This window comes from Tarenaya hassleriana, unplaced genomic scaffold (genome assembly GCF_000463585.1).
Source record: "Tarenaya hassleriana unplaced genomic scaffold, ASM46358v1 Cleome4, whole genome shotgun sequence".
In the NCBI taxonomy this organism is placed as follows: Eukaryota; Viridiplantae; Streptophyta; class Magnoliopsida; order Brassicales; family Cleomaceae; genus Tarenaya; species Tarenaya hassleriana.
Genome location: NW_010966881.1, coordinates 1098312 through 1122975, shown reverse-complemented (window position 1 = coordinate 1122975; position 24664 = coordinate 1098312). Strand labels below are relative to the sequence as shown.

At 41.5% G+C, this 24664-nt stretch overlaps 8 protein-coding genes across 10 annotated transcripts in view; 3 read left to right on the top strand and 5 right to left on the bottom strand.

The window, feature by feature from the left end:
• The window catches only part of LOC104823302 (protein trichome birefringence-like 35), a 3313-nt gene extending 3096 nt beyond the window's left edge, over positions 1-217 (bottom strand). Inside the window, 2 exon segments of the mRNA XM_010554821.1 lie at positions 1-13; positions 15-217. The exon segment at positions 1-13 is cut by the window's left edge and continues 78 nt beyond it. Of these exon segments, the coding sequence (XP_010553123.1) occupies positions 1-13; positions 15-137 (136 nt within the window). The 5' untranslated portion in view covers positions 138-217.
• A 735-nt stretch (positions 218-952) lies between these two features.
• On the top strand, positions 953-2843 carry LOC104823301 (ferritin-1, chloroplastic-like). The gene is made up of 8 exons (XM_010554820.2): positions 953-1462; positions 1552-1635; positions 1715-1775; positions 1867-1954; positions 2038-2099; positions 2207-2272; positions 2369-2432; positions 2536-2843. Exons 1-8 carry the CDS (start codon positions 1017-1019, stop codon positions 2568-2570), a joined length of 906 nt encoding a protein of 301 aa, XP_010553122.1. The 5' UTR covers positions 953-1016; the 3' UTR covers positions 2571-2843.
• Positions 2844-3692: 849 nt separating this feature from the next.
• Positions 3693-7586, bottom strand: LOC104823298 (importin subunit beta-1). The gene is made up of 3 exons (XM_010554814.2): positions 7418-7586; positions 4363-6788; positions 3693-4224 (listed from the first exon to the last, which is right to left on the bottom strand). Exons 2-3 carry the CDS (start codon positions 6780-6782, stop codon positions 4137-4139), a joined length of 2508 nt encoding a protein of 835 aa, XP_010553116.1. The 5' UTR covers positions 6783-6788; positions 7418-7586; the 3' UTR covers positions 3693-4136.
• Positions 7587-8936: 1350 nt separating this feature from the next.
• Positions 8937-12648, bottom strand: LOC104823299 (protein root UVB sensitive 5). 3 transcript variants are annotated; one of them, XM_010554816.1, is made up of 16 exons: positions 12389-12648; positions 12170-12232; positions 11931-12085; positions 11581-11681; positions 11372-11430; positions 11238-11284; positions 11076-11154; positions 10911-10983; positions 10693-10782; positions 10537-10596; positions 10313-10426; positions 10172-10232; positions 9977-10095; positions 9791-9883; positions 9327-9631; positions 8937-9206 (listed from the first exon to the last, which is right to left on the bottom strand). In XM_010554816.1, the coding sequence occupies exons 1-15, from the start codon at positions 12547-12549 to the stop codon at positions 9404-9406; spliced, it is 1503 nt and encodes a 500-aa protein (XP_010553118.1). In that variant the 5' UTR covers positions 12550-12648; the 3' UTR covers positions 8937-9206; positions 9327-9403. The 3 variants fall into 3 exon arrangements, with proteins under 3 accessions (XP_010553118.1, XP_010553119.1, XP_010553120.1); XM_010554817.1 differs by having other exon boundaries at positions 12170-12229; XM_010554818.1 differs by having other exon boundaries at positions 12170-12243; positions 12389-12401.
• An 882-nt stretch (positions 12649-13530) lies between these two features.
• Positions 13531-17664, bottom strand: LOC104823300 (LIMR family protein At5g01460). Its single transcript, XM_010554819.1, has 14 exons — positions 17165-17664; positions 16948-17033; positions 16370-16485; positions 16136-16246; positions 15800-15898; positions 15575-15697; positions 15168-15230; positions 15028-15092; positions 14759-14868; positions 14548-14662; positions 14387-14452; positions 14159-14269; positions 14015-14081; positions 13531-13931 (listed from the first exon to the last, which is right to left on the bottom strand). Exons 1-14 carry the CDS (start codon positions 17512-17514, stop codon positions 13884-13886), a joined length of 1530 nt encoding a protein of 509 aa, XP_010553121.1. The 5' UTR covers positions 17515-17664; the 3' UTR covers positions 13531-13883.
• A 1799-nt stretch (positions 17665-19463) lies between these two features.
• LOC104823297 (pyridoxal 5'-phosphate synthase subunit PDX1.3-like) lies at positions 19464-20732 on the top strand. The gene has a single exon (XM_010554813.2). The coding sequence runs from the start codon at positions 19589-19591 to the stop codon at positions 20516-20518; it is 930 nt and encodes a 309-aa protein (XP_010553115.1). The 5' UTR covers positions 19464-19588; the 3' UTR covers positions 20519-20732.
• Positions 20733-20880: 148 nt separating this feature from the next.
• Positions 20881-21730, bottom strand: LOC104823296 (rhodanese-like domain-containing protein 10). The gene is made up of 2 exons (XM_010554812.2): positions 21240-21730; positions 20881-21151 (listed from the first exon to the last, which is right to left on the bottom strand). The coding sequence occupies exons 1-2, from the start codon at positions 21689-21691 to the stop codon at positions 20956-20958; spliced, it is 648 nt and encodes a 215-aa protein (XP_010553114.1). The 5' UTR covers positions 21692-21730; the 3' UTR covers positions 20881-20955.
• A 410-nt stretch (positions 21731-22140) lies between these two features.
• Positions 22141-24536, top strand: LOC104823294 (dnaJ protein homolog 1-like). The gene is made up of 3 exons (XM_019203662.1): positions 22141-22411; positions 22735-23129; positions 23867-24536. The coding sequence occupies exons 1-3, from the start codon at positions 22247-22249 to the stop codon at positions 24348-24350; spliced, it is 1044 nt and encodes a 347-aa protein (XP_019059207.1). The 5' UTR covers positions 22141-22246; the 3' UTR covers positions 24351-24536.
• The last annotated feature ends 128 nt before the right edge of the window (positions 24537-24664 follow it).

Genomic DNA, 24664 nt, shown 5'->3' with positions numbered 1-24664 from the left:
GCGTCGTCGTGATCTGCGTCGCCATGAATCTGCTGAATGCTACGCTCGTTGTAAAGAATCATCAGAGTCACAGCGAGAAGAAAGAGAAGGCCTGCTAAAGGAAGGCGAGACTTTCTTCGGCTCCATCTCAGCGTCATCGGAGACAATGGCGGAAGCAAACAGGAGAAATCCGCAGAGCTTGTCCTTCGAATGTAAGAAGAAATCAGAGCACCGACAACGACGCGGATGAATTGAATTGAATGGGCCGAGCCGTTTGCTCTAACAAATTAATTAATTAATCTCATGAAAAGAGGCCGACAACCCGAAAAAGGCCCAACAAACAGAATCGATGGATTAAAAAAAAAAGAGATTTTTTTTAAGGAAATAAAAATAAAAAAGATTCTGATCAATGAATTTCTAAATTTACCTTAAATTAAAAGATTTTGCCAATCTTTTTTAATTCCTCCACCGATGAAAGGTGAAATTTATCACAGTCAGTAATTTTTGGGACATGACATTTGTGAGGCCCACTTTGTTCTGTTCCAACGTGCAATTGTCTCGGATGAGGACAAAATGAATGACCCATTCACGCATCTACTCGCCCTCTTGCAACTTATTATTTATAAAAGGGATTGAATATTCAAAACAACCCATCTAAATCTTAGGAAGCACCAAGAAAAAATATATATTATATTCTCTGTTTAATCCCTCTCAAAAAATATGAAATCTGTATCCCGGAATTCGATAATTATTTGGTCGTTTTTTTTTTACCTATTATATCTGTTTTTCTATTTAGAATAAAAATAATTATTATGATTTACTTTAAACACAAATACCAAAATTTTCTTATCAGAGAAATTTGTTTCCTTGAAAGCAGATTTATTTCTACATAAGTCATGTTAATGCAGATTTTATTACAAAAAATAAAAGGAAGAGAAGGTAAGGTAGGTTAGTAGAAGAATGGTACATGAGATTCCGCTCACACAGAGGAAAGAGACAAGAGCCTTTTCCAGAGATGACGTGGATGGAATATCTGCATGTTCACACTACCTCACTGGATAGAGCACGAGGCGGCCACGCGCCCGGACATCTGCCCCAATCTCATCCCTCCACGTGTATCCAATCCAACGGCCGAAACTCCCCCACAGCCGCTATATAAACGACTGCCACACGCCCATCATCACACATCATCAGCCCTCGCCGCCAGCAAAACAAAACAAATATCCCGAAAACACCCTTCAGGTTTCCCAGATCCAAAAGCAATGGCGTCAAGGGCAGTTTCGTCATTCCCGCCGCCGTTTTCTGTGAGATTCCGGCAGAGGAAGGTGGTGGTGGCGGCGGCAGAGGCGTTGACGGGAGTGTTGTTCCAGCCGTTCGAGGAGGTGAAGAAGGCAGATCTGGCCGTTCCCATCACTCCTCACGTCTCCCTCTCTCGCCAGGGCTATGCCAACGCTTCCGAAGCCGCTGTCAATGAACAGATCAAGTATCCCATCTCTTCTTTTTATCGGTTCCGTTTATATCAATCGGATCTCATAGATGTGATGGATGACGGGTTTTGCGTTTGTGTTTCAGCGTGGAATACAATGTATCGTATGTGTACCACTCCATGTACGCGTATTTCGACAGGGACAACGTCGCTCTGAAGGGCCTCGCCAAGTAACAATCTCCTTCGCACAAAAAATAAATAAATAGAGGGAACGTGCATAACATAACCCTGTGTTCTTCGTGTTGGCAGGTTTTTCAAGGAGGCGAGCGATGAAGAAAGGGAGCACGCAGAGAAGCTTATGGAGTATCAGGTTGATTCTTCTCATTTTAGATACACGAGATCTGTTCAAGTAATTAATTATTGGATTAACTAATTAAAACTCTAATTATGGTTATATATAGAACAAGAGAGGCGGGAGGGTGAAGCTCCACCCAATCGTGTCGCCTGTTTCGGAGTTTGAGCATTCCGAGAAAGGCGATGCCTTATATGGTAAAACACCTACAAGTCTCATTCTTTCTTATACGCGTGTGATCTTGTTCTTCATTTTTTTTTAAATGCTTTGCCGAATTCAGCCATGGAGTTGGCTCTATCCCTGGAGAAACTTACCAATGAGAAGCTCCTGAACGTCCACAGTGTAAGCTCCCTTCTGTCCAGAAGCAGTAAAATTGGATTGGCCCTTTTCGGACATCCCCGAAATTGGTGTGTCTTGAGTTAACAAGTTAAATGGTGTGGGGGAAACAGGTGGCAACAGAGAACGATGATCCCCAGCTGGCCGACTTCATTGAGAGCGAGTTTCTTGGAGAACAGGTATGCCCTTCTTCAAACCAAACCCAGGAGAAGAAACCCATGAAGGATTCAGAGAGAAAATTCCCTGATTGTGTCTCGATGTCTTTTGGCAAATAGGTAGAAGCCATCAAGAAGATCTCGGATTACATCACCCAGCTCAGGATGGTCGGCAAAGGCCACGGTATGATGACCCACACACCTCTTTTACCTTTCCCTGTGCCTGTAACATAACATTTCACGTAGTAGTCTGATCAATTGTTGCTTGTCGGGTCTGCACTTTGCAGGAGTTTGGCACTTCGACCAAAGGCTTCTGGCCTAGGCTCTGCTTGAACCGAACCTCCACAGCTTTTGGGTTCTGCCATTGTAGTAGTGTGCTCTCTCTGCTTTTAGATTGAAGTTTGTAAGATTTTAATGGAAGCTATGGTGCATGGAGTTATAACAATAAGAGTGTGAGATTGGTTTTTCATTCCTGCAACTGTTGTTGGTCCCTGAGAGCATAATTTTTCTAATGGATATGAAGGGATTGTGAGCTGCTTACTGTTGTTACGAATGGCGTATCACATATCAATCAACAAAACTAAGCATTTGGGTCCATGGGATGTGATCATATAATATATTATTACTCCTCCTACTTTATAAATCAATATCAATCTAAAGCCCTACTCACCAGAATACCAATTCCTACAGAAGAAGCGCCAAGATCACTGCCCATTCTGTAGAAGAAGCAAAAAACGGATCACACAACAAATATACCAAAACCCGAAGCCGAATACAAAATGTAAGACGCGAAAGCGTATGATGTTTCGTTGGGGAATCAAAGAGCGACACCAAGATTTTTGGAGAAATATTTCCTCTCTAACCTCAACTATATGAGCTCTAATGCCAGAGACTTGAGATTCCTCAGGTGTTTCTTCAACGAGTTCAGCTCCTAGATTCAACTAAAAAACAAAGAGAGGAGATATGATCATTTCGACCGAATTCTGTTTTAAAACATCCATTGTGATCATCGATTACACAAAAAGCAAGAACTTTGAATTACCGGACAAAACAGGATCATTATGAGCAGGATAGAACCCTAAACGGAAATAGAAACACGAAATTGGATGAAAGAAGGAAGAGGAATTCCACCTGCTAAATTCGAGGACGAGAAATCAAACGCACAACCGAGAAGTTGCTAATTGCTATATGAAGATGCCTCCTCCGGTGTACCAAAGACCCGAAAAGGGAGGGAGAGAGAGAGAGACTCCGCAGTCGTGGGTCGACATCTCCGATTTAGATGATCAATGGGCCGAGCCTAAAAGCCCATTTACGTAATGGGCCTACATCGACCTAACATGGGCTCCGTAAAGGAGAAATGGGCTCTTTGTTCACAATGACATGGTAGACAGAAATATTATACCACAAAAAGAAAGAGAGTATATGTAAACACAAGTGATCCAAGAATCCGAACAATGGATGCATTAAACAGAAGAAGAAACGAGTGTTTTTTTCCTTCTACAAACGCAGCAAAGCCCCCACATCAAGTTATATCCCAAAGCGGCTTCAACTAAATGCAAATCTCAAAAAAAAAAAAAAAAAAAAAAAAAAAAAAAAAAAAAACAAAAAAAAAAAAAAAAAAAAAAAAAAAAACAGTACCCCAAAATTTAAGAACATTTTTTTTACTCGTAACATCGAACCGGCTATCCACAATCAAGACGGACAGATGATCAAATGTAATAAAAGATACCCTTTTTTTATAAAAAAAAAATTACTCGAGCCGGAAAAATAACATCACCAACTGCGTGTGGTTGATCCATCAATCAGGAGACCATGACGCGTCCGATCATACCCTGAGTCCAACCAGCCGTTTCCTTGAGCTGTTCGTCATCGGACTGAAGGCACTCACTCAGGAACTCCGCGGTTTGGTGTTGTGGCCCAGAGCATCCGCCAGATCCCCCATTGCCGCCACTGCTGCTTTCGTCACGCTCTCGTCTCTGCTTTTTCACCATTTCAAAACATCAAACAAATAACCTTCGAGATTGTGTGGAGTGGAAGGAGACATTCTTTCCTTGTTCATTAAAAAAAACAAGAATTCTAATCGAAAAACTCTTGTTCGGAATGTGGAGACTTACCTCTGGGCGTCTCTGGAGACGAGTTCTATGAACTGCAACAGATGCTGGGCGTAAGGCAACATGAGCTCGGCCTTCTCATCCTTGAACCCTTGAAGTATCCCGGAGTAAGCCTCGAATATGCTTCTCCTTAGCTGATTCGCATAATCCATAAGCTCCTCATCGCTCGTATCCATCTGTGCACATACCTGAGCTGCCCCTTGCATTATCTGTAGAGCAGGAGCAACATACCTCTCAAAATGTGCACCAATTGCTAGAGCAATGTCTCCAAAGCACGAGAATATTGGAGGTTTCACTGATCTGTGGAGGGCCTCGCTCTGAAGATTCTGGATCAAAAGGGCCATGATCTGATCGCAGAAAGGTAGGATCTTGTCATCCAGAGCACGACATATGTCACCCACAACTCCTACGGTGATCGCACATACTTGGTATTCTTCGAAATTCTGCAGACCCATCTGCAGATACTTGAACAGCTCGGACATGTACTTTGCAAACTCGGGCCCTGTTGCATATGCAAGAGCACCGATAGCAAGCATAGCTTCTTCATGGACGCTCGAACGGTGGCATCCAAACACTCTGAGGAACAGCACCATGATCTGATCTGCGTTCTGCATTATGACAGGTTTTGTCTCGTCTGTGCTGCTGAGCTTCTGGATTATCACCTGGAGAACACCACAGAGAGAAGCCTGAATATCTGCTTGTTTCTCGCAATCTTCCGTTGATACTACCTGAAGCTCCATAGTCTGGCCTAATTTGGTCATGATGACAGGCAGTAGCTGTGCAATAATGTTTGAGGATTCGACAAGGTTTGAACATCTGACAACCTCGTTCAAGGTCTCGTATGCAGCAGATCTTAGCTTAGAGTCAGCTCCATCTGTACGCTCGGCAGCTGCAAGCAGATGTTTGATTATCTCTGTCAGATACGGAGAAAGAAGAGAGGAACTTGCTCCGGCATCTTCATAGCCCTGAGCAAGGTTGTATACAGCACCACAGACTTTCTCTGCAACATTCGGCACATCGTTGATTGCTTCCACTAACACAGCCATGACTTTGGGCAGGTTTTCAGGTGAGATGACAGAGAAACCGCTGGCCGGGCTATGCAAGAACTCAAAGATACGGCTCAAAGTCCAAGCAGTTGTGTCCCGGACATGATTGTTCTCATCCTTTGTGGCACTGAGGAGAAACTCCAGCCCTGCAGATACCATAGGTGCAAGCTTATCTACCGTTGGACCCTCAATAACTGATCCAAAAGCATATGTGGCAGCCTCTCGACTTCGCCAATTTGGCTTCCTTATGTTTTCTTCAACAAAAGGCATTACAAGAGGGACTATAGCATCTCCTACTGTTCTGGCAACCAGACCTAGACATGTCCCACCAGCCATTGCTATGTTCCATGCATCATCACCTTGGTCCTGATCCTCTTCCTGCTTCAGCAACGTCTCTAGCAACATGGGAACCAAATGAGGAAGAGCCTTCTCAATAAAACTGGAATGGGGAGGGGAAGAGTCGCCACTATCAGGATTGTCAAACTCCTGAAGCTCTATCTCTTCATCGCAGATGGAGCTCCAAAATTCAATTGCTTGCAGAGCAACATTTTCTTCATCCCCCTTTACAGCATTTGATGTAAGCTGAAAGAGCGTTTCCATGTATGGCTCCAGCACCTCGTAGTATGTAGATGCTATCGAGACAAGACACTCAAAAGCAGCCTGCCTGATCTCTGCTTCCTTAGCCAAGGCTGTCTCACAGACCACCTTCATGATGTAATTCCTCTCCATTTCATTCTCAAAGTTTGTCTGCGCAAACTCAAGGGCATTATACAGCGCCCTCGTTGCTGCGAGGCGAACTTCTGCGTTGTTTTCAGACTGGTTCATGCCCTGGACAACTGCAGTAAGGACAGAATTCACTTCATCTTGCACAAGATCCTGATGTGATATTTCCTCACAGACGTACCCTAAAGTCTCAAGGGTAGACTGTTTCAACGGTGCAGGGCTACCTTGCTGGGTCATATTGTTAAGCAGTGACCCAATAAGTTCAGGCCACTGCTTGAGAGGAATCTCAATGGAAGCTACTTTTGCGATAACCTGTGCTGAAGTATGCCTGGCCTCTGGGGCAGATGAGCCAATAGTTCTTAATAACAGATCTTTGATCTGGGATTTAATGGCAGTGTCTATTGTGATCCATTGTTTCACAAGATGATCTTTCATTGCAGCATCCTTGGCATCCAGAGAATTTTTTAGCAAAATACCAGCCAATCGACGAGATTCAGCAGGTTTTTCACTGTTGGCAAGCTCAAACGATAGGGATACAAGAAACTGCGGCAAGTTCTGCTCTTGGAACTGCCTGAGACTACCCTCTGCATCAGTACGGACTCTTGCATCAGCGGACTGAGCAGCCAACAGGAATTGAGTGATCTCCATCGCCATTATCCCCTTTGAACGACAAAAACCACAGCAAAAGAATGGGCAGCCAGATTTAAAAACTAACGAAACCAGTAATTTTGAACCATAAACAAAAATCAAAGTTTAACAATTTTATATTAACCGCCCACAAATGCGGAGCAAATAACATAAAAAAGTGTAAACTTGAAGAAAAACTCAAACTCAAAACTCGAAACTAATTTTCTATTTTGTGGGAAACAACCTTGAACCATGATAGTTATATCAAACACAAAAAACAAAAACAAAACTGTTCAGGAAGTCCCATTTCTTTCTTCATCCTTTTTTTTGGGGGGTAGTAACAAGACACTCGAGCAAAGCATCCAAACCAATGAATAGTATACAATCAGATACATATTGTCGGCAAGAGTTCCCCAACTGCTCAATCCGAAATGCCAAAAACTCGTAACCGTAACCAAAGAACATCAGTCATAAATAATCTTCAGCACTGGTAAGAAAAATAAGTTGCGGAAACACATCGGTAAATCGTAACCAAAGAACAGGAGTCGCTGACCAGATGTAAACCCCCTAAAAAAAGCGACTCTAAACCAAACAAAATGGATAGATCCACTCACAAATCAGTAAATCGAGAACTCGAAGAGAGTTGGGAGCAAAAGATTTACCTGATATCGGATGGGAAACCCAAAAGAAGAAGACGAGAACTAGGATTTCTCCGCGAAATGTTCTTCAACTCTGCTCGAGGAAAGCAGAAGCTGTAGATCAGCAAAACCCTAGGCTACGAGTGAGGGAGACTCTGATTTGAAAATTTTGGGGGAAGACAGAGATGAGATCGAAAGAGCGGCTTTAGGAGGTATATATAAACGAAAGACCTCTCAATTTCGAAAGCTCTCTCAATTTCACCTCATAACAATTGATTTGTCAGAATAGACCCCTCACATCATCACAAATTCAACAATACTTGTTTGTTATAGTGTTATTACATGCTTCCCAATTTCATCTAATATTGAAAACCTAAAATTCTTATTACACCACAGGTTATTTGAATTTAAAAATTACAATGATATTTCTCATCTAATTTATGATAAGATATAAAATATAAAATAATTATAAAATTGATTTCGAGATTTATTATCACACCGGTTATTTGACTATTATCACCTAATGTTAAGATATTATACAATAACTATTCTTAAGATTTATTTTCAATTATTCCTTAACTTTATGTCCGAGCTCCTGTATTATATATGCGAGTAATGTTTCTCTGTAAGTTAGGTTTTAATTCAACCTAGCTAAATGTTGGGGTTGTTTTCAGCAACAATCAAGGATAAAGGGGTTTTACTCGAAAAACCCTCGTATTTTAAAAGAATAAATAAAAAAACAATGGGCAGCCATTTGGGTTGCCCGAGCTGCCCGAGAAGGGTCGCCGACCAGAGAAGAAAAAACCCTAGATTTTTTGAATTCTCTGTCAATCATCGCGTGAGACAGTATCCACGCGCGCGCGTGCGTGTTTAATTTATGCTTTGAAAATGAGAACAAAAGTTTAAACTCAAAAAATGAGGGGGCCGTACTCTGTAAGGTCCATCTAATAAGCCCAATAGCTGCTCCAAGCCCTAGAGCCGTATCTCTGCCCACCATTATACCCAATCAAAAGCCATAGGGGTGGGCGTTTCGGGTTTCGGTTCGGTATTCAAGCGGTTCGGTTCGGAAACAGTATTTTCAGTTTTATAAAAAGTGTACCAAACTAGAACCGAATGTTAAACGGTTCGGTTCGGTTCGGTTTTAGTATCGGTTCGGTTCGGAACGGTACCATTATATGAATACCAAATAAGTACCGAACTATAATATTTACACATATATTAGTGGAATATTCGAATTTTGGTTCGGTATTCATACGGTTCGGTTCGGTATTCATACGGTTCGATTCGGGAACGGTTCATTCGGTTCCATAAAAAGTGTACCAAATTAGAACCAAACGTTATTCGGTTCGGTTCGGTATGGTTCGGTTTCGGGAAAGATCGGGTCAGTACTAAATTCCCGAACCGAAATGCCCACCCCTTTATTTTCTCACTCGTTTTTAAAGATAATAAAACTTTAAATATTATTTTAGAATTTACTAAAATAAGGATTTTTTTTTTCCTAAAACCCATTAGTTCTAGTCATTTTATAAAAATTTTAAAAAAATTTACTGAGATTAGGGATTCTTTCTTATTCCCCATCAATACACGAAATCCATGAACAAATCTGACATAGGAATCTTGGATATCAACTTCATAGTTGAATCCACCAACCTTCAATAATATTCTACGAGATACTAAAACAGATTCTCTTGACGATGGCTATAAAAAATACACATGAAAAATATCAATAACTTACAAAAGCACATGGGCTTTTTGTCGACCCCCATAAGAAAGATTGCAGCTTTCGGTTTACAAGTTTTACACTGCACTCACCCTGCAAACATACATGAATTTGTCATACGCTCAAAGTAATCGCCTTTCGTACTATTTTCAAAACCATAATGTGTACAAGCATATGTTAAAGAAGCAAACGGGTGTTTTGGGTGACGTTTACCTCGGTGGTTGTTTTTTCTTTTTCTTTTTTTTTTCGCTGTGAAGGATATATGATGAAGAAGAGCAGAAGCTATCGTCTCACACTTCATCGATGAGGATGTGGTTGGGGACCTTCAAGTTAGATTCAAGAATATTCCATCCAGCTCTTCCCAATTTCTGCATGAAATCCTCAAACTTGCTATCCATCTCATACAAGCTTCGCTTCAGCTTGTTCAAGACACCATCACCATCACCATCGTCCATGTTCTCATGCAACCAGTATGCATGCCAAAGACACCTCAAGATGGCTGTGCTTGTCGCCCCAACCTGCATGTTGTGGTGCAGAGGGAATCAGTCTCATAAGCAACAACATTCGTAGACACTTTATAATTGATCCAAACCCTACCCCCTAAACACACATAACATCAACTCTTCTATACAGGAATTGGAATTCGATTTCTGCATGCAAAAGTTGGTAAAGCATACCTTGAAAGACACCAAAAACTCGGCGTCTTTTTCCCACTTCCTCAATGTAAGAATATATTGCTCCTTTTTGTATATCTTGAGGAGTTCTTTGACCTGCCGGACAGAAAAATTTAAAGAAGTCCGCATTAATAAACAAATAGAATTTCAACAAGTAAGTTCGATACATAAAAAAGAATAGAGAAAAACCTTGGACACAGATTTGTCCAGCCCTGATATTTCTTCTAATGGGGCACCAAATATAATCCGTGGTTTCATGAATCTTTGCCAAATCAAAATGCTTTCTTGTCTGTTTCCATCTACATATCCTGAAAACAGAGAAATGTCAGTGGCATTTGGAGGCTGAATATAAGGATGGAAAAATGGGAAGAAGAATCTTCTTACCAGGAACAACAGAGTATAAAACATGGGATTGAACTAGTATACGAGCACGCTTAACATTTACCTGTAATATTTGAAAAGAAAAGCATTTTCATTCTGCCCGAATTTCCACTAGTTGTGGAAAGCCAATGTGGAAACTCTTACTGTGTTAAATCGTAGGACTATAAGTGACTGGTACCGTAGCCAGAGATGAACAAGTCGAACACTCAACCATGTTAGCGACAAGATGGGAAATGATTTTACAACGCCTGGTGTATCCTGCATCAAGATCACAGTACAAGTCCCCACATATACTCCAGAAACAATTTTAGGAAAATCCAACACAATAAATACATTCGATGGAACGACCAAATGTAAAAGTAACATACAAGGATCAGAATGCCGATACCAAGGCCAAGAAGCTGAGCAGCTACTTCCCAAACTTCTTCCTGAAATATTGAGGAAGAAGGAGAGTTTGGTAACAGAGTGAACACATTACTACACTGTAGCTATACCTGGGCTTTGTGTGAATGTATATAGCATACCTTGGCTGCTATACCTCCAAGATTCCCCGAGATTGCAAAATGATTTTGGATAACCCTGAAGGACGGATCCTTCAATCCTCTGGCCACAGCCTAATTAAACTCAATACCTTAGTATGCTCACACTGACATTCAAAATTATTAATGGAGAGTTCTCATAAACTCTACAATAATCAAGGATTGCAGCCGATAAAGAAAAAGGAACCATCTTCAGAAAATACCTTGGCAAGATTTCCGGTGGATGCCAATGGCAGGAAATAGGCAGGATATAGTTGTGTCGCCAGATCAAAGATGCTGCAAAAGGAAAAAGAAGTTGATATCAAGCCAATTTTCATGTGGTTCTGATGAAATGTGAATCTATAAGAACTAAAAGCTTCATGACAAACCTTCCAGCACTACCAATAAAATCAGCATACATGCGCCATTGTTTAGGATCATCATCAAAAAGACTCCCAAAACGTCCACCTGAAAAACATACCCTTCTTACTCACAACAAGTTCTCAGATAACCCCGTGAACGTCTTATCAATCTTCCCATGGTTGCTCTACCAATGAGAAGGCGGCCTAGAGCTCCAATTCCATCCTTGGACACCCATCTGAAGGTTCAACACATTGTTGCAAATTCTTTTCCAAAAAAAAGCATAGCAGATACAAACCAGATTGGCCTTCCCGAATAGATTCACCTGATTGCTGCAGCAGAAGCGGCAGCAGTAGTACCTGAGAAGGAGCCAACGCCGACAGCCTGCATTTTTACACAAGAAATTCGAGAATTCGTTAAATTAATAAACTCTTCGAGATCAGGGATTGTCATCGGAAGAACTTAGCAGTTCATGAATTAGTTTGTTACGAGCACACACCAAAATAATAAATTGACTAAAAGCCTTGTACATGCCTTTAGAAGACTCGATGTGACCAATGCATTGCAAATCCATCCAGTAACATTGGTAGGGAACTGCAGCAGCATGTACTCCAAGTAATCATCTGAGACAGACCCTGCAACGAATTTTACGAGATACAATTATTGGATTACCACAGAGACTAAAAGACCTATGCTAGTTTACTGTTTTATGTGAGAAATTAACAAATCCAGCTTAGCACGATTCGATGAAGGTTATATACTTATTCGGTTTATTATCCAAGTGTGAGAACGTTCCGTAGGAGGACACACATCTGGCTGCATTCGATTTTGAGATCCGTGACAACACATAAGTTAACAAGATAAACAGATTTTAAACTAAGTACCAGGAAAACCAGCAGGTAAAACAAAATCCTTGACAACATCTGGAACCCAAAATATGGTCGTGTCTGAGAGATTTGAACCCCGACATCCATCATCATGCTTAGAATCACGCTCCTCGAGAAGCCCTTGTAAGGGAGTCTCGTCGTTTAGCACGTATCTACACAACAAATTATGGGTTTAATCAAATGTAGTGCAGAGGTTCTGCGAAGATAAGGTAAAGAGTAGAAAATTAAAAGCCGACCTCTTAGAAGCGCCATTTCCGTATCTCTCTACTACAATGGAGAATCCTCGATCACGAAAACTACTGACAAAACCCTGTTTGGTAAGCGGGAAAATGCATGGAAAGGAAAAGCTACTAATTTACTCAACCAACTTCGGCTTCCATCGCGAATTCCAGAACGTTTTCCCGAGGAACGAATATAATCAAATAAAAAAACAACATGCGAAGATGAACCATCACCTCTCTTCCTTTTCCTCTTCTTCTTCTTCATCGTCTTCACGGACACTGGACTGAGCATAGCAGCAGAAGTACTCGAGACGGCGCCGTTTCAGCATAGAGAACGTCAATCGTCGGGTTCGGTGGACAGTAAGAGGCAAAGGAAATCGAAGAGAGTAATACATGGCGGGAAAAGCTCAGAAGATGAAGAGGATTTAGGGTTCATATCCAACAGTTCCTTCGCTGCCTGCCTCACCTCTCACCCGCCAAATAGATTACCCGAATCCGCTTGTTGGTGTTCCTCCGTCGTCCAAACGGTGCCGTTTGTGTCTTTAACATTCGGTTTACCAAAACCAACAGTTAACCGGAGCATCAACAAAACAAAAGCCCATGAAACTTGGTTAAATGCGAATAATCCGATAAAAAGCAGTTTTATTATATAATTAAAACTCAGATACAATATGAAAAAAAAACTGACACACGACTCAATCCGCATTTTTATTTCTATTTTTTTAAAGAAAGATTCACACTGGTGCCGAGTCTGCACTCGCATCCAGATTCGGATTCGGGCTGACCCGATTTTTTTTAAATCTATGTAACTACGTCTTAAATCTGATCCTATATATTTTAGGTTTGGATCGGACCAGATTGGATTAGACTAGCCTATATATTTTTCTTTGTAAATGTTATCTTTTTAAAAAAAAATTAAAATATTGAGTTTTCGGGCCGGCCCGAATCGAATCCGAAACCTGATTTGAGTCCAGTCCGAAGATTCGATTTTTTTTTACCAAAAAATTTAGATCCGAAATTTGCTAATTTTCGGGCTGGACCGGATCGAGTTTCGCAGCTAAATTGACACCGTAATTCACACTAACCTGCACAAGTCAAAGGCTGATTGCTGGCTGAGAGACGGGAACCGGTAGATTAGTCCGTGTATACTTAGAGAATGACGCCAAATGCTTCTTCGTCGCCATGAGCTCTTACTGCTGTCTCAGGGCCCTCCCAACAACGAGCCTTTGCGTCCTCTTAACCATTTCACGTGTACACATTCAGTAAAACCTGCTTTCTTCAACAAATATCGCACTTTTTTCGTCTCCAAGACACAACAGCCGACCGTTGCACAAGTGTGTATTTATATTATGACGACATTAATTAAAACAAATTCGAAACGCAAACGGAAACTAACAACTCATGAAATTCGCTGGTCAAAATGCTTACAAGAGACAAGCTCAATCCAAACCAAAAACAACAAAAAAAAACAAAGGCATCTTTCGTGATAGAAATAAACAATACATACAGAGCAGCGGAGGTGAAAGATGATAATACACAGACCAGAGAAAAAAGCAGAGAAGCTTTCGGCAGTGTGATGTTCCGACCAACCCCTAGACCCATCCGAATAAACATTGAAAACTAAGGCCAAACATTAAGATCTTGAATCTCCGTTCTTTTGAATAGGGGATGATTTGTGGACAGCACTGCGACACACTCCTCATGATCCAGAAGAAAAAAGATTTTTACATTACGAGGAAAGCTGGAACCGCCCACTGGCCTTTTTTCTTCTCCATCCCTGCCAGATTATACCGTAAAATCATGTCATTCTTCAAGTTTATGAAAGTTCATAGAGCCATATAGAGACAGAGAGGGACTTACAAAGGCAATGTAATATATAAAGGTCAGTCCCGCCAGAACAACAAACCCAATTTGGAAAACATTGTACCTGAGGTCCATATATTACCAATTAGCACTAATATGGAAGAAGACGCTGCTATTCGTTATATACCAGACATGACTTACTTGTAGAGGTACTTAATTCCTCGGAGGGACTCCAGAGTGTGGCCAAAGATTTCCTGGGCGGCAGTGGCTTGGGCGTAGTATCCAAATGCAGTCGCACAGAATTGAATCACACTATATAATTTCAACCCACAAGAATAATCCATCGTCAGAATTTAAACACTTTTTTTTCTTCCAGCTGCTTTTGAGTTTTGACACGAGTACTTGGATTAAGAGTTCGAAGATATTTACCTGATGGAACAAAGAAGAATAAGACCAACATTGAATAGGAAAGAGTTCATTAGTGTAGCTCCCCACCTGAAAATGAGAGCCTATGAGAATGAGAAACCGAAGAAAAGGTAAAGATCTCAGAAAAAATAACCAAGAACGCAAAACACCGTAAAGGAATTTACTTCATAGGATGAATGGTAATGAAAACCAGCTTCAGACCAAGCATCATAGCCCCAGCAATAACGGCAAGCAGAAGGTAGAAACAGAAGAAAGCAAAGGCAGCAGTGCCTAGAAGACCTGATGAAGTAGAGAATTTTCACACACACCAACATATGGTACGTCAGAACAAGAGAAAATTAAAGAAAAAGGATACAAACGTAGGTACTAAATTACCCCAGACATCATCCAGTTTGATGAAAACTTCATTAAGAAAAGGGGAGAGAGGAGGGTCGATAAGTAGATATATGATGATGTGTGCAACCCAGGCCACTGAAACAATCAATCTGCAACAACATATCGCAAGTTGAAAGAAGCTTAACAGTGGGCCTTATATGCGTGAATGCAGATGATTAGAACAGACTGTAATATCAGAATGGCCAAAAAATTTAGGCCATGATGAAATACACTTCACAAAGAAGATTACTAGCAACTAAAGTACTCACCCTAAGACTCCAAGGACAAGCTTGGCCAAGTATCCGAGGACAGTGAAAGCCCAAGCAGTTTCTGCCTGAAAAGCCGAGATAATTGAATAGTTGAATAAAAGACAATTCAACAATCAAGTACTTTATTAGAATTTTCTTACCTTTTCTCCTTGAGGATACATCTCTTCTAAGAGGTTCACATCTTCCTCCAACTGAAGCAGCTCCTGTTAAGTACAGAAACGCAAACAATTGCAGTAAACGATAGAGGGGAGTAAAGAAATCTATAAATCCGCCACCTAGCATGCCCAACCCGAAAGATTTGCCAAGTCTTTACTAACTACAAAACAACAGCGAGTAATATGACTTTCTTCTACTAGATTTTAATGAAACAAATATACATATAAAGCGATGTGAAGTGGAACTAGGAATTATTATCCCATTAATTGCCTTTACAGCCAATACTTCTCGCCTTCGAACCAAGGACTTGTGCCAGTAGCTAAATTTGCCAAATTTCTAGATATGGAACAAATTTCAAATACATCTTTGAAGCTTCAGATGCATGGCCTACCTTTTCTACTGCTTTCACATTTTTCCTCCACTTCCTGCCCTTAGCACCGCCTCTTTCTTCCTGATGAAGTGCATCAGCTGCTTTCTTTAGTTCTCTTGCCTTTTTACCTAGCTCAGTTGCTTCCTGGGAAAATAAGCAGACAATTCTAAGCAAGGGAGAAAGAGAATACAGATATCTATGAAAAGATGATTAGGATGGAGGCAACAGGAACCAATGAAAATGAACCTTTATATACTGTGACCTAGTGATAACAGCCTTTGGTCGCCTGATGAATGAAGCAATGAGGCCCAACGGCAGACAAGCAATACCAACACCACCAAATATCTACAAACAATTGAGAGAACATACTAATAGCAGAAGTCTTATAAGAACCAAAACAAATTACAGCCGATTAAGTCTCTTATACACAAAAAGGAAATCAAAACATTTTTTGTCGTGCATCACACATTTTTAAAAATTTCAATCTCATCTCAAAACCAAGAAAACAGAGAGATCACATGCTTTCCAGGCTAATAAAAGAACTTCTCAACCCAAGAGAAACTGTTAGAAGGGCTCTCATACCATGAAAAGCACCGACCCAACAATTGTAGCAAGAGCAACAACATATTCTGGAAAGGTAGTACGCATAGTCCAAGTCTTCTCGGATGAAGCACTTGCTGTATATGCTGAGCACTGCAAATATTAAGCATGGGAAAGAAGAAAAATCTGTTTCAACTCAATCTTAACTACCACCAAAAGAAGCAAGTAAACCCACGATAAAATTATTAACAAGATGCAACCAAGAAAAAATCTTACCTGACGAGCAGTGTTACCAATACAAGGTTGATTATTTGAAAATTGCCATGTTGTCGGGAAGGAAGTTGTGGCAGAAGACAAGTGCCTGACAGAGAAGTCCACCTTCCCAATGAGTCCTAACACATCATAGAAAAGCATTAGAATAGAAACAGAGGCCCAAAGGAATACAAAACCAAGGAAACCTGAAAGTCTCTTAGTGGATTGCGATTATGTGGATCCATTGTGTTCTGTGGGTAAAATACAATATGTTTCCTACAAGTATAACTAGTCTATGGCCATGCATATCTACTAAGCGTATATATAATCTACCAGATTAGTGGAACACTATTCCATGGTGATGCTAACAGTTAAATCGATTATCAGCAGAAAAATAATTAAGGAATACAACCTAAATCCTCAAATATAAATGCAGACGCAACCAAAATAGAAAATAATAAACTTTCACATGCCCACAATGGGTTTGAATTATTGTTCCAACTAAACCAATATAACATCACAGATCTCAGATAACTCCATTAGACCAGGAAGAATCAAAAGTTCAAATCAACAGGAAGATGAGGACAGGGAAACAAACTAACCGTATAGAATCCCAAGTACCAGAGCACAAACAATAGCTGTGGTTATCACCCACAATAAAGCACTCTTTATCCTCTTCCCCACACTCCTGAAGCCCAGAAAACCATCCAACATTCCATTATTAACTAGCAACCCATAGAATTGTATACACAGCGGTTATATGATATATATATATATATACAGATAAGAATATATAACAGATGTCATAGAGACACGAACTTGTCCTGGTCGCCTTCATAGAAGAACATGGCGAAGGGGATGACGAAAAAGACGAGCACCGCGTCCACAATGTAAATAGCAAGCCACAGATCCTTCATCGGCAAGGTGAGATTGCAAGCGCCGTTGTAAATCGCATGCCGACACGCATGCCGATTCGCGACATCGGCCGGCAACATGAGGATTGAGATCATGGCAATGGACAAACCAAAAACAACGACGAATTTGGGGAAATAGGCCTGGTTCGCATCGTCAGGATGCTGGTAGTTGACGAGAAGGTAGATGCTGGAGATGAAGACGAGGACGCAAACGACGATTGCGACGATCACGAGAGCGAGATTGAAATCGCCCATCGCGCAATGTGCTAGGTACCGAGCTCGCGAACCCGGATCAGATGGAGAGATTAAGCAGCCAGATTCGAGTTAGGGTTTCTCGATTCCGAATAAGAAATTGAATTTGGGGGATTTTGTAGATCTGGCTTTCAGTTCCCAGACAGGAAAAAGGGGGCTGGGCTTGCGATTTGAAGAAGGGAATTGTAAATTGACGTAACAGTCCTTACTCTCTAATATGTTGATGCCAGATAGCCTTGGGCTTAATTGTAAATTTAACGATTAAACTCCGAGAATAGGCCTTATCCCCCTGTCCCTGTCGGGAAACTCGAGAGCTTTGTAACAAGTTAGACCTGCGACGCCGTTTCATAACAACATGGCAGTGGCGTGGCATTAGCCCTTGTATTGGAGGGTAGAGGTGGTTTATTTGGTTAATAATGGAATAATTGAAATCCGAATCGAATAATGTATAATTCTAATCGAACTGAATTATATATAAAATCGAATGGTTATAAATATTTTAAAAATAAAAAAAAATCGAACTTAAATCCGAAACTATCCAAATAAAAAAAAATTGAAAAAAAAATAAATTTCTTTAAAAAAATAAGTATTTTTATCAAAACCGAAACGAATTATAATGAAAAACCAAACAGTTATAGTTTTTTTTTAAATCGAATAACCGAATCTGAATATAATCGGAATAAAATCCGATTAAACCAACGAATAGTTCTTTCGTTTTAACAAAAAATAAATAAATAAAAAGTTTTAGGAATATTTGAGTTGTTTCCCCATTATTATTCTTTTTCTTTGTTACTTTGTACATTAGTTTCTCTATTATTTTAAATTCATATTAGTTTGTATTAATTTGCCAAGCATCCCTCTCATCAAATTAATCAAAATTCACGTCTTAATATATTATTAAAAATCGATACATTTCCAATCATATTCCCATAAATGGTATAGTTCCAGAGTAAGAATCAAATCTTCTATTCAAAATGACACATAGAATGGTGTATATCTGGGTCTATATATACGTAAGATAGGATGAATTTGTGTAATCTTTGATTTTAAATTGGGAGGTTATAAGTTTATAACGAAAAGAAAACGTGTTGCCGTGTTGGACCACCAACCCAATATAAGATGTATGGTTTAATCAAAACCCAAATATATAAAAACCTTTAAATAGTCCAACCCAAATACCCAACCCATACAAATTATCAACCCAAAATGGTTAACATAAAATAACAATTGCAACCTCTACATATCCATATCGATAAAATACATGTATAGGTGTGTATATATATATAATATTATAATATTTGCTCTTTTTTTGTGGGAGAGAAATTATTGATTGGAAGGGAAATGCCGGCGGTCCATGCAAACCTCAGCCGCCTATTCAATTCGTCTTGGACTTTTATGGTCCACTGGCTTTCTTTCTTTCTTTCTTTCTTTCTTTTTTTCCTTTTCCAATTTCCTTTTTTGGCGTCATCATAAATCAAGTGGTCTCAACGCCATCACTCTGGGATTTTTATTATTAATTAAAGTTTTAGGAAAAATTTACAATATCCAATAAAAATACGCCCAATACTTTTCACAAAAGGATTAAAAAAAAAAGACTCGTAACTGGGACCATAGAAATTGGGCCAATGCGAATATTGTATTTCTTCTTTCCTCAGCAAAGTATAGTATGTTTGCTAAACAGAAACAATTTATTTAAATTTACACATAAGAAGAAAATATAACTAACTCCTCTATATAAGCATACAACTATTTTCCAATCATAGATTTTGAGGAAATACCATTTCGATCGTCTCTATCTTGTGGCGTTTTTAGGGAAACAAAATGCAAGCGTCATAATGTTGAATGTAATCTGTGTACCTTAATCTGGACCGTCCGATCATAAATACCTCCATTTTCGGCGAGAAATTACCAAAAAAATAATAATAAATAAAAAAAGAAGAAGAAGAAGAAGAACAAGAAGCCAATTTACACCGCCACAACTCACTATAAGGCAATTCGCAAGATAGAAGAGGACTGGTCAGAAATCTCTCCTCCAAGTTCCAATCTCTCTCTCTCTCTCATCTCTCCGCCTGCAACAATGGAAGGAACCGGCGTCGTCGCTGTGTACGGAAACGGCGCTATTACGGAGACGAAGAAATCTCCCTTCTCCGTGAAGGTGGGTCTGGCTCAGATGCTCCGCGGTGGTGTGATCATGGATGTCGTCACTCCCGAGCAGGCTCGCATCGCCGAGGAGGCCGGTGCCTGCGCCGTCATGGCGCTTGAGCGCGTGCCTGCGGACATACGCGCGCAAGGCGGTGTCGCTCGCATGAGCGATCCTCAGCTCATCAAGGAGATCAAGCAGGCCGTCACCATCCCCGTCATGGCCAAGGCTCGGATCGGCCATTTCGTCGAGGCTCAGATCCTCGAAGCCATTGGTATCGATTACGTCGACGAGAGCGAGGTTCTGACCCTGGCCGACGAGGACCACCACATCAACAAGCACAATTTCCGGATCCCCTTCGTCTGCGGTTGCCGGAATCTCGGAGAGGCTCTGAGGAGGATCCGCGAAGGCGCCGCCATGATCAGGACCAAAGGCGAGGCCGGGACGGGGAACATCGTGGAGGCGGTGAGGCATGTGCGGTCCGTGACGGGGGACATTAGGGTTTTGCGCAACATGGATGACGACGAGGTGTTCACATTCGCGAAGAAGATCGCCGCTCCGTATGATCTGGTGATGCAGACCAAGCAGCTCGGGCGCCTCCCGGTCGTCCAGTTCGCCGCGGGCGGTGTGGCTACTCCGGCCGACGCCGCGCTAATGATGCAGCTGGGCTGCGACGGAGTATTCGTGGGGTCGGGTATATTCAAGAGCGGTGACCCGGCCCGTCGCGCCCGGGCCATTGTGCAAGCGGTTACACACTACAGCGACCCGGAGATGTTGGCGGAGGTGAGCAGTGGGCTTGGGGAGGCCATGGTTGGGATCAATTTGAACGACGACAAGGTGGAGAGGTTCGCGAAGCGCTCCGAGTGAGGAGAGATATTGGTCGGGCGATCTCTCCTCTCTTCTCTTGAATTGAATTGGAGTCGTCAAAAGATGATGATGTCTTTGTATGGCTTTTCCTGATTTATCTGTTATTCCCAGAAACGAACCCTCCATGTGCTCTTCGATGATTAATAATTACCCGTTTGATCATGACAGAATCGAGGAGACTAGTGTTATTAAGGAGTCGATGTTTCTGAGTTCAGATAGTATCTTCATGTTCTTAAAGGATGAAACTAGGGTTAGTTTCATTAGGGTACGGAGGAAGAAGAAGAAGGCTCTTGAGCCATCGATTAGATGCCTGTTTGGGGTTTAGGTGAATTTTTCATGATCTGTTCTTCATTTTCAGCCGCTTCCTTCTAAACCCATTATGAGAATCTGATTTAGCGATCGATGGCTAGAAATTCGGACACTCATCCATCAAGTTTTCAACGGCTGAATGTCTGAAACAGTAAAAGCAGCTTGAGGAAATAGTAAGATACACCTCCGACGGTAGCGAATCTAAGCTCCTCTCTTCCTTCGGTCTCCTGGAAATCATCTCTCTCCGCTCTGTTGTACCCTCCCGCCAGCCACCCCATGCTCTTGTACCCTTCCTCGTGCAGCTTCGCTATCGCCATCAGTGACCTGATCATCTCTTCTATTATTTATCCATATTTTAAAACAAAAGATCGAGATTCCATTCAGAACCGTTTTCAGACAACAGTCTCTTTACCTGAGTCCTTCGCCGCAGGCGACAAGCACCCTGCTCTCCTTGTCCGGAACAGCTTCCTGAACTCGGAGGGCAAACTCGTCATTTAACGTGGTGAATCTCTGGCCCGTCCAGAGCCCAATATACCCAAAATGGACCCATTTCTTCAACAGCGTTATCGGCCCATTGTCTGTATCCTCCACAAACAACGGCACGTGCAGCGACCCTCTCACACGCGCCTTCTCCCTCTCCCACTCCGGCCTCACGTCCAACATCACGTACCCCTCCGCCGCCACCGCCTCCGCCGCTTTCTTCGGCTCCACCGCCCTGACCTCGCCGGATAGCACCAGCTCTCGGCCGTTTCTCTTGCCTGCAGCCGCGGCGGTTATCACCTGTGGTGATCCCAATGGCTTTCTGCTGCTTGGAAACAATGATGATAAGTGGATATGGTTCGGTTGACGAAGAAGAACCACCATCTCTTGAGATTTTCCTAAGGCATTATTGTTTCTTTTTTCATTCCGTGGCCTTATAATAAGAATACTGCCAAGGTTTTCGTTTATTTGCATATAAGTCCTCGGAAATCTCGGATTGGTGATAAATAAACCATGTGAAAATTTTATGACCTTTAATAATTAATACATGCCGCCGCTATATCTGAAAAAGCTGTTCCACGTGGAAACAATATTTCTTCAGTCTTTTGATTAATGAAAAAAAGGTTAGCACAGAGAGTTATAAGCTTATCAATGAATCCCGTTCCGTTAATGATTTGGATTTTAAAACTATTTTATAAATTTTGGGGTTAAATTCAAAACTCCCAGAAATTAAGGGGAGCCAAAATAAATTTTACTGGGCCTGTTACGGATAGACGAACAATAGGGCTTTCATACAATTAGCCCACGAGGCTTGCTTTGAGTTCCGAAAAAACGAATCCATGAACCAATCTGGCAAAACCAGTTTCCTGGTGTAGCCGAGTTTCTATTGAAGATTGAGAGAGGGACGACGAAGAACAAGGAGAAGAAGAAGCTTTGGCTATGGGGATCGATTACTACAGGATTCTTCAGGTGGATCGCGCCGCCAAAGATGACGATTTGAAGAAAGCTTATCGGAAACTGGCCATGAAATGGCATCCAGACAAGAACCCTAACAACAAAAAAGAAGCCGAGGCCAAATTCAAGCAGATCTCTGAAGCTTACGATGTAAAACCTTCTTGATAACTTAAGCTTTTCTATTGCGTAACGAATCCCGTTATCGGTAATTGCAATTCGCGTGATTTCGTGTCGTGATAAAGTGTCTTCTTAGGCATAAAAAATTAAACCTTTTAGGGCAATCTTATATGTTATCGGAGCTTCAGTCCGGGAACTTGCGTAGGATTTCAATTCCATTGGATGACGATGTTTTCTGTAAATCGTAGACCTTTTCACGTTGTCGGGGGAAAAAAATAAGCTTTGTCGCATGTTTTCCCTCTACATCCGTCTTTCTCATGGATTCATCGGTTTCCGCCATTATTGCTTTATGAAAGGTTCTGTCCGATCCCCAAAAACGAGCAATCTACGATCAATACGGAGAAGAAGGGCTGAAGAATCAGGTTCCGCCGCCCGGCACCGGCGGATTTCCAGGAGGAGCAGATGGTCCGACGTCGTTCAGGTTCAATCCGAGAAGCGCCGATGACATCTTCTCCGAGTTCTTTGGCTTCTCACGGCCCTTCGGCATGGGCGGTGACTCACGTGCTGGCCCCTCTGGGTTTCGGTTCGGCGAAGATATCTTCGCATCGTTCAGGTCCCCGGCTGGAGAACCCTCGAATGTGCCGAGGAAGGCAGCTCCAATAGAGAGGCAGTTGCCTTGTAGCTTGGAGGATCTTTACAAAGGAATCACCAAGAAGATGAAGATCTCACGGGATGTCATCGACTCTAGCGGGTACGGTTCATAATCATTTCCTTTTACCATTCTTATCTGTCTCTTAGCTAATTTCAGGCCTTTTTTGTCCCGAATTCGGTAACTACCAGATCAGTGTATTGGCCTTAGTATAGATAAACGGTGGTGGCTAGGTTAGTCTAGTGTAAGTTTTGCTGGATCATCAGTATATAGAGTTGTGGGGTTTTGTGATCTATGGGTATATATGTCCATGTTGCACTGAGCAATCTGACTCTATTCGATATTCAGGAAACTGTAAAGCAGGAGCTGGGCAACCGGAACAACGGAAAATTCGTTGCTTTTTGTGTTGGTTTACAAATATTTTATTCCTTGGTCTCTATTTTATGGGCATGCCAGATTTGGATGGATTTGGTGTCTGGGTTCTGTTCCTTGTGATTGTGACCGAATGTGAACCCACTCAGAGTCTGAACTGGTGTTCTCTATGGCCAAATGTCTGAATGTTTGAGCTTTGGATATTAGGAATTGATGAGTATATGAACTTATAATATATAGATCAGGATTCACTATCATCTTAGCTAATAGATTTTCTGAATCTGGTTTCTAAACAAACAGCCTCCGTGAACCTGAATCATAAAAGATTGAGGTGTCTGATCTATCTGTGTTCGATATAAGTACAGTGAAGAGCTTGTGAATCTGAGAAAGTTTCATCTTTTTTGTGAATACCCAATCCATGTATCGACAATGCAGACTAACGGTAAGGTCATTCTTCAATTTTGCAGGAGACCCGCGACAGTGGAGGAGATCTTGACAATAGAAATCAAGCCCGGGTGGAAGAAAGGGACGAAGATAACGTTCCCGGAGAAAGGAAACGAGCAGAGAGGAATCATACCGTCGGATCTTGTCTTCATCATAGATGAGAAGCCTCACGCCGTTTTCAAACGAGACGGGAATGACCTCGTCCTTACTCACGACCCTGGACGGGCGGACATTAACGGTACCTGTCAACAACGTGATCAGCCCTTCGTACGAAGAGGTCGTGAAGGGGGAAGGCATGCCAATTCCAAAGGACCCTTTGAAAAGGGGGAACTTGAGAATCAAATTCAACATAAAGTTCCCGTCAAGGCTCACCGGCGAGCAGAAAACGGGGATCAAACGGTTGTTAATGTCTTAGCCGGTGGATTGATAGCTTATAACTTCTCTCTCTCTCTCTCTCTCTCTCTCTCTCTCTCTCTCTCTCTCTCTCTCTCTCTCTGCAGCGTTTGATTCCTGTTTTGTTCTTTCTTTTTGGAATTGGTTTAGGAACTGTTAATTATATGATCATCAAATGACGCCGTTTACCTTTTGTAGTGAGATTTCTCAGGGACCGTCTTTGTTTTTGGTTTTTTGAACTGTGTTCTCCTGAGCTTCAATCTGTGAGTTATAAAGGATAATCTATCTTCATGTTCATTTTGTCTGAATCTGACAGGACAGCTATACATACATATATATATATATATACATACCTATATATGCTTTTGTATTTCACCGTTCGAATTATGATTGTTGTAATCTTGGAAGAGCATGAAGATGGGATCCAT

Coding starts and splice junctions, on each gene's coding strand:
- LOC104823294 (XM_019203662.1), top strand. CDS start 22,247: ATGGGGATCGATTACTACAGGATTCTTCAGGTGGATCGCGCCGCCAAA. Junction 22,412..22,734: donor AGATCTCTGAAGCTTACGAT/GTAAAACCTTCT, acceptor GCTTTATGAAAG/GTTCTGTCCGATCCCCAAAA. Junction 23,130..23,866: donor GATGTCATCGACTCTAGCGG/GTACGGTTCATA, acceptor TCAATTTTGCAG/GAGACCCGCGACAGTGGAGG.
- LOC104823300 (XM_010554819.1), bottom strand. CDS start 17,514: ATGGGCGATTTCAATCTCGCTCTCGTGATCGTCGCAATCGTCGTTTGC. Junction 15,899..16,135: donor TTGGGTCGGTGCTTTTCATG/GTATGAGAGCCC, acceptor AATTGTTTGTAG/ATATTTGGTGGTGTTGGTAT. Junction 14,082..14,158: donor GGAATTAAGTACCTCTACAA/GTAAGTCATGTC, acceptor TATGGACCTCAG/GTACAATGTTTTCCAAATTG.
- LOC104823297 (XM_010554813.2), top strand. CDS start 19,589: ATGGAAGGAACCGGCGTCGTCGCTGTGTACGGAAACGGCGCTATTACG.
- LOC104823301 (XM_010554820.2), top strand. CDS start 1,017: ATGTTCACACTACCTCACTGGATAGAGCACGAGGCGGCCACGCGCCCG. Junction 1,776..1,866: donor AGAAGCTTATGGAGTATCAG/GTTGATTCTTCT, acceptor GGTTATATATAG/AACAAGAGAGGCGGGAGGGT. Junction 1,955..2,037: donor GAAAGGCGATGCCTTATATG/GTAAAACACCTA, acceptor TGCCGAATTCAG/CCATGGAGTTGGCTCTATCC.
- LOC104823298 (XM_010554814.2), bottom strand. CDS start 6,782: ATGGCGATGGAGATCACTCAATTCCTGTTGGCTGCTCAGTCCGCTGAT. Junction 4,225..4,362: donor GTCTCCAGAGACGCCCAGAG/GTAAGTCTCCAC, acceptor GTGAAAAAGCAG/AGACGAGAGCGTGACGAAAG.
- LOC104823299 (XM_010554816.1), bottom strand. CDS start 12,549: ATGTATTACTCTCTTCGATTTCCTTTGCCTCTTACTGTCCACCGAACC. Junction 11,155..11,237: donor TCTAGGCCGCCTTCTCATTG/GTAGAGCAACCA, acceptor TATGTTTTTCAG/GTGGACGTTTTGGGAGTCTT. Junction 9,632..9,790: donor AGTTTTTGGTGTCTTTCAAG/GTATGCTTTACC, acceptor CACAACATGCAG/GTTGGGGCGACAAGCACAGC.
- LOC104823296 (XM_010554812.2), bottom strand. CDS start 21,691: ATGGTGGTTCTTCTTCGTCAACCGAACCATATCCACTTATCATCATTG. Junction 21,152..21,239: donor GCCTGCGGCGAAGGACTCAG/GTAAAGAGACTG, acceptor AGAGATGATCAG/GTCACTGATGGCGATAGCGA.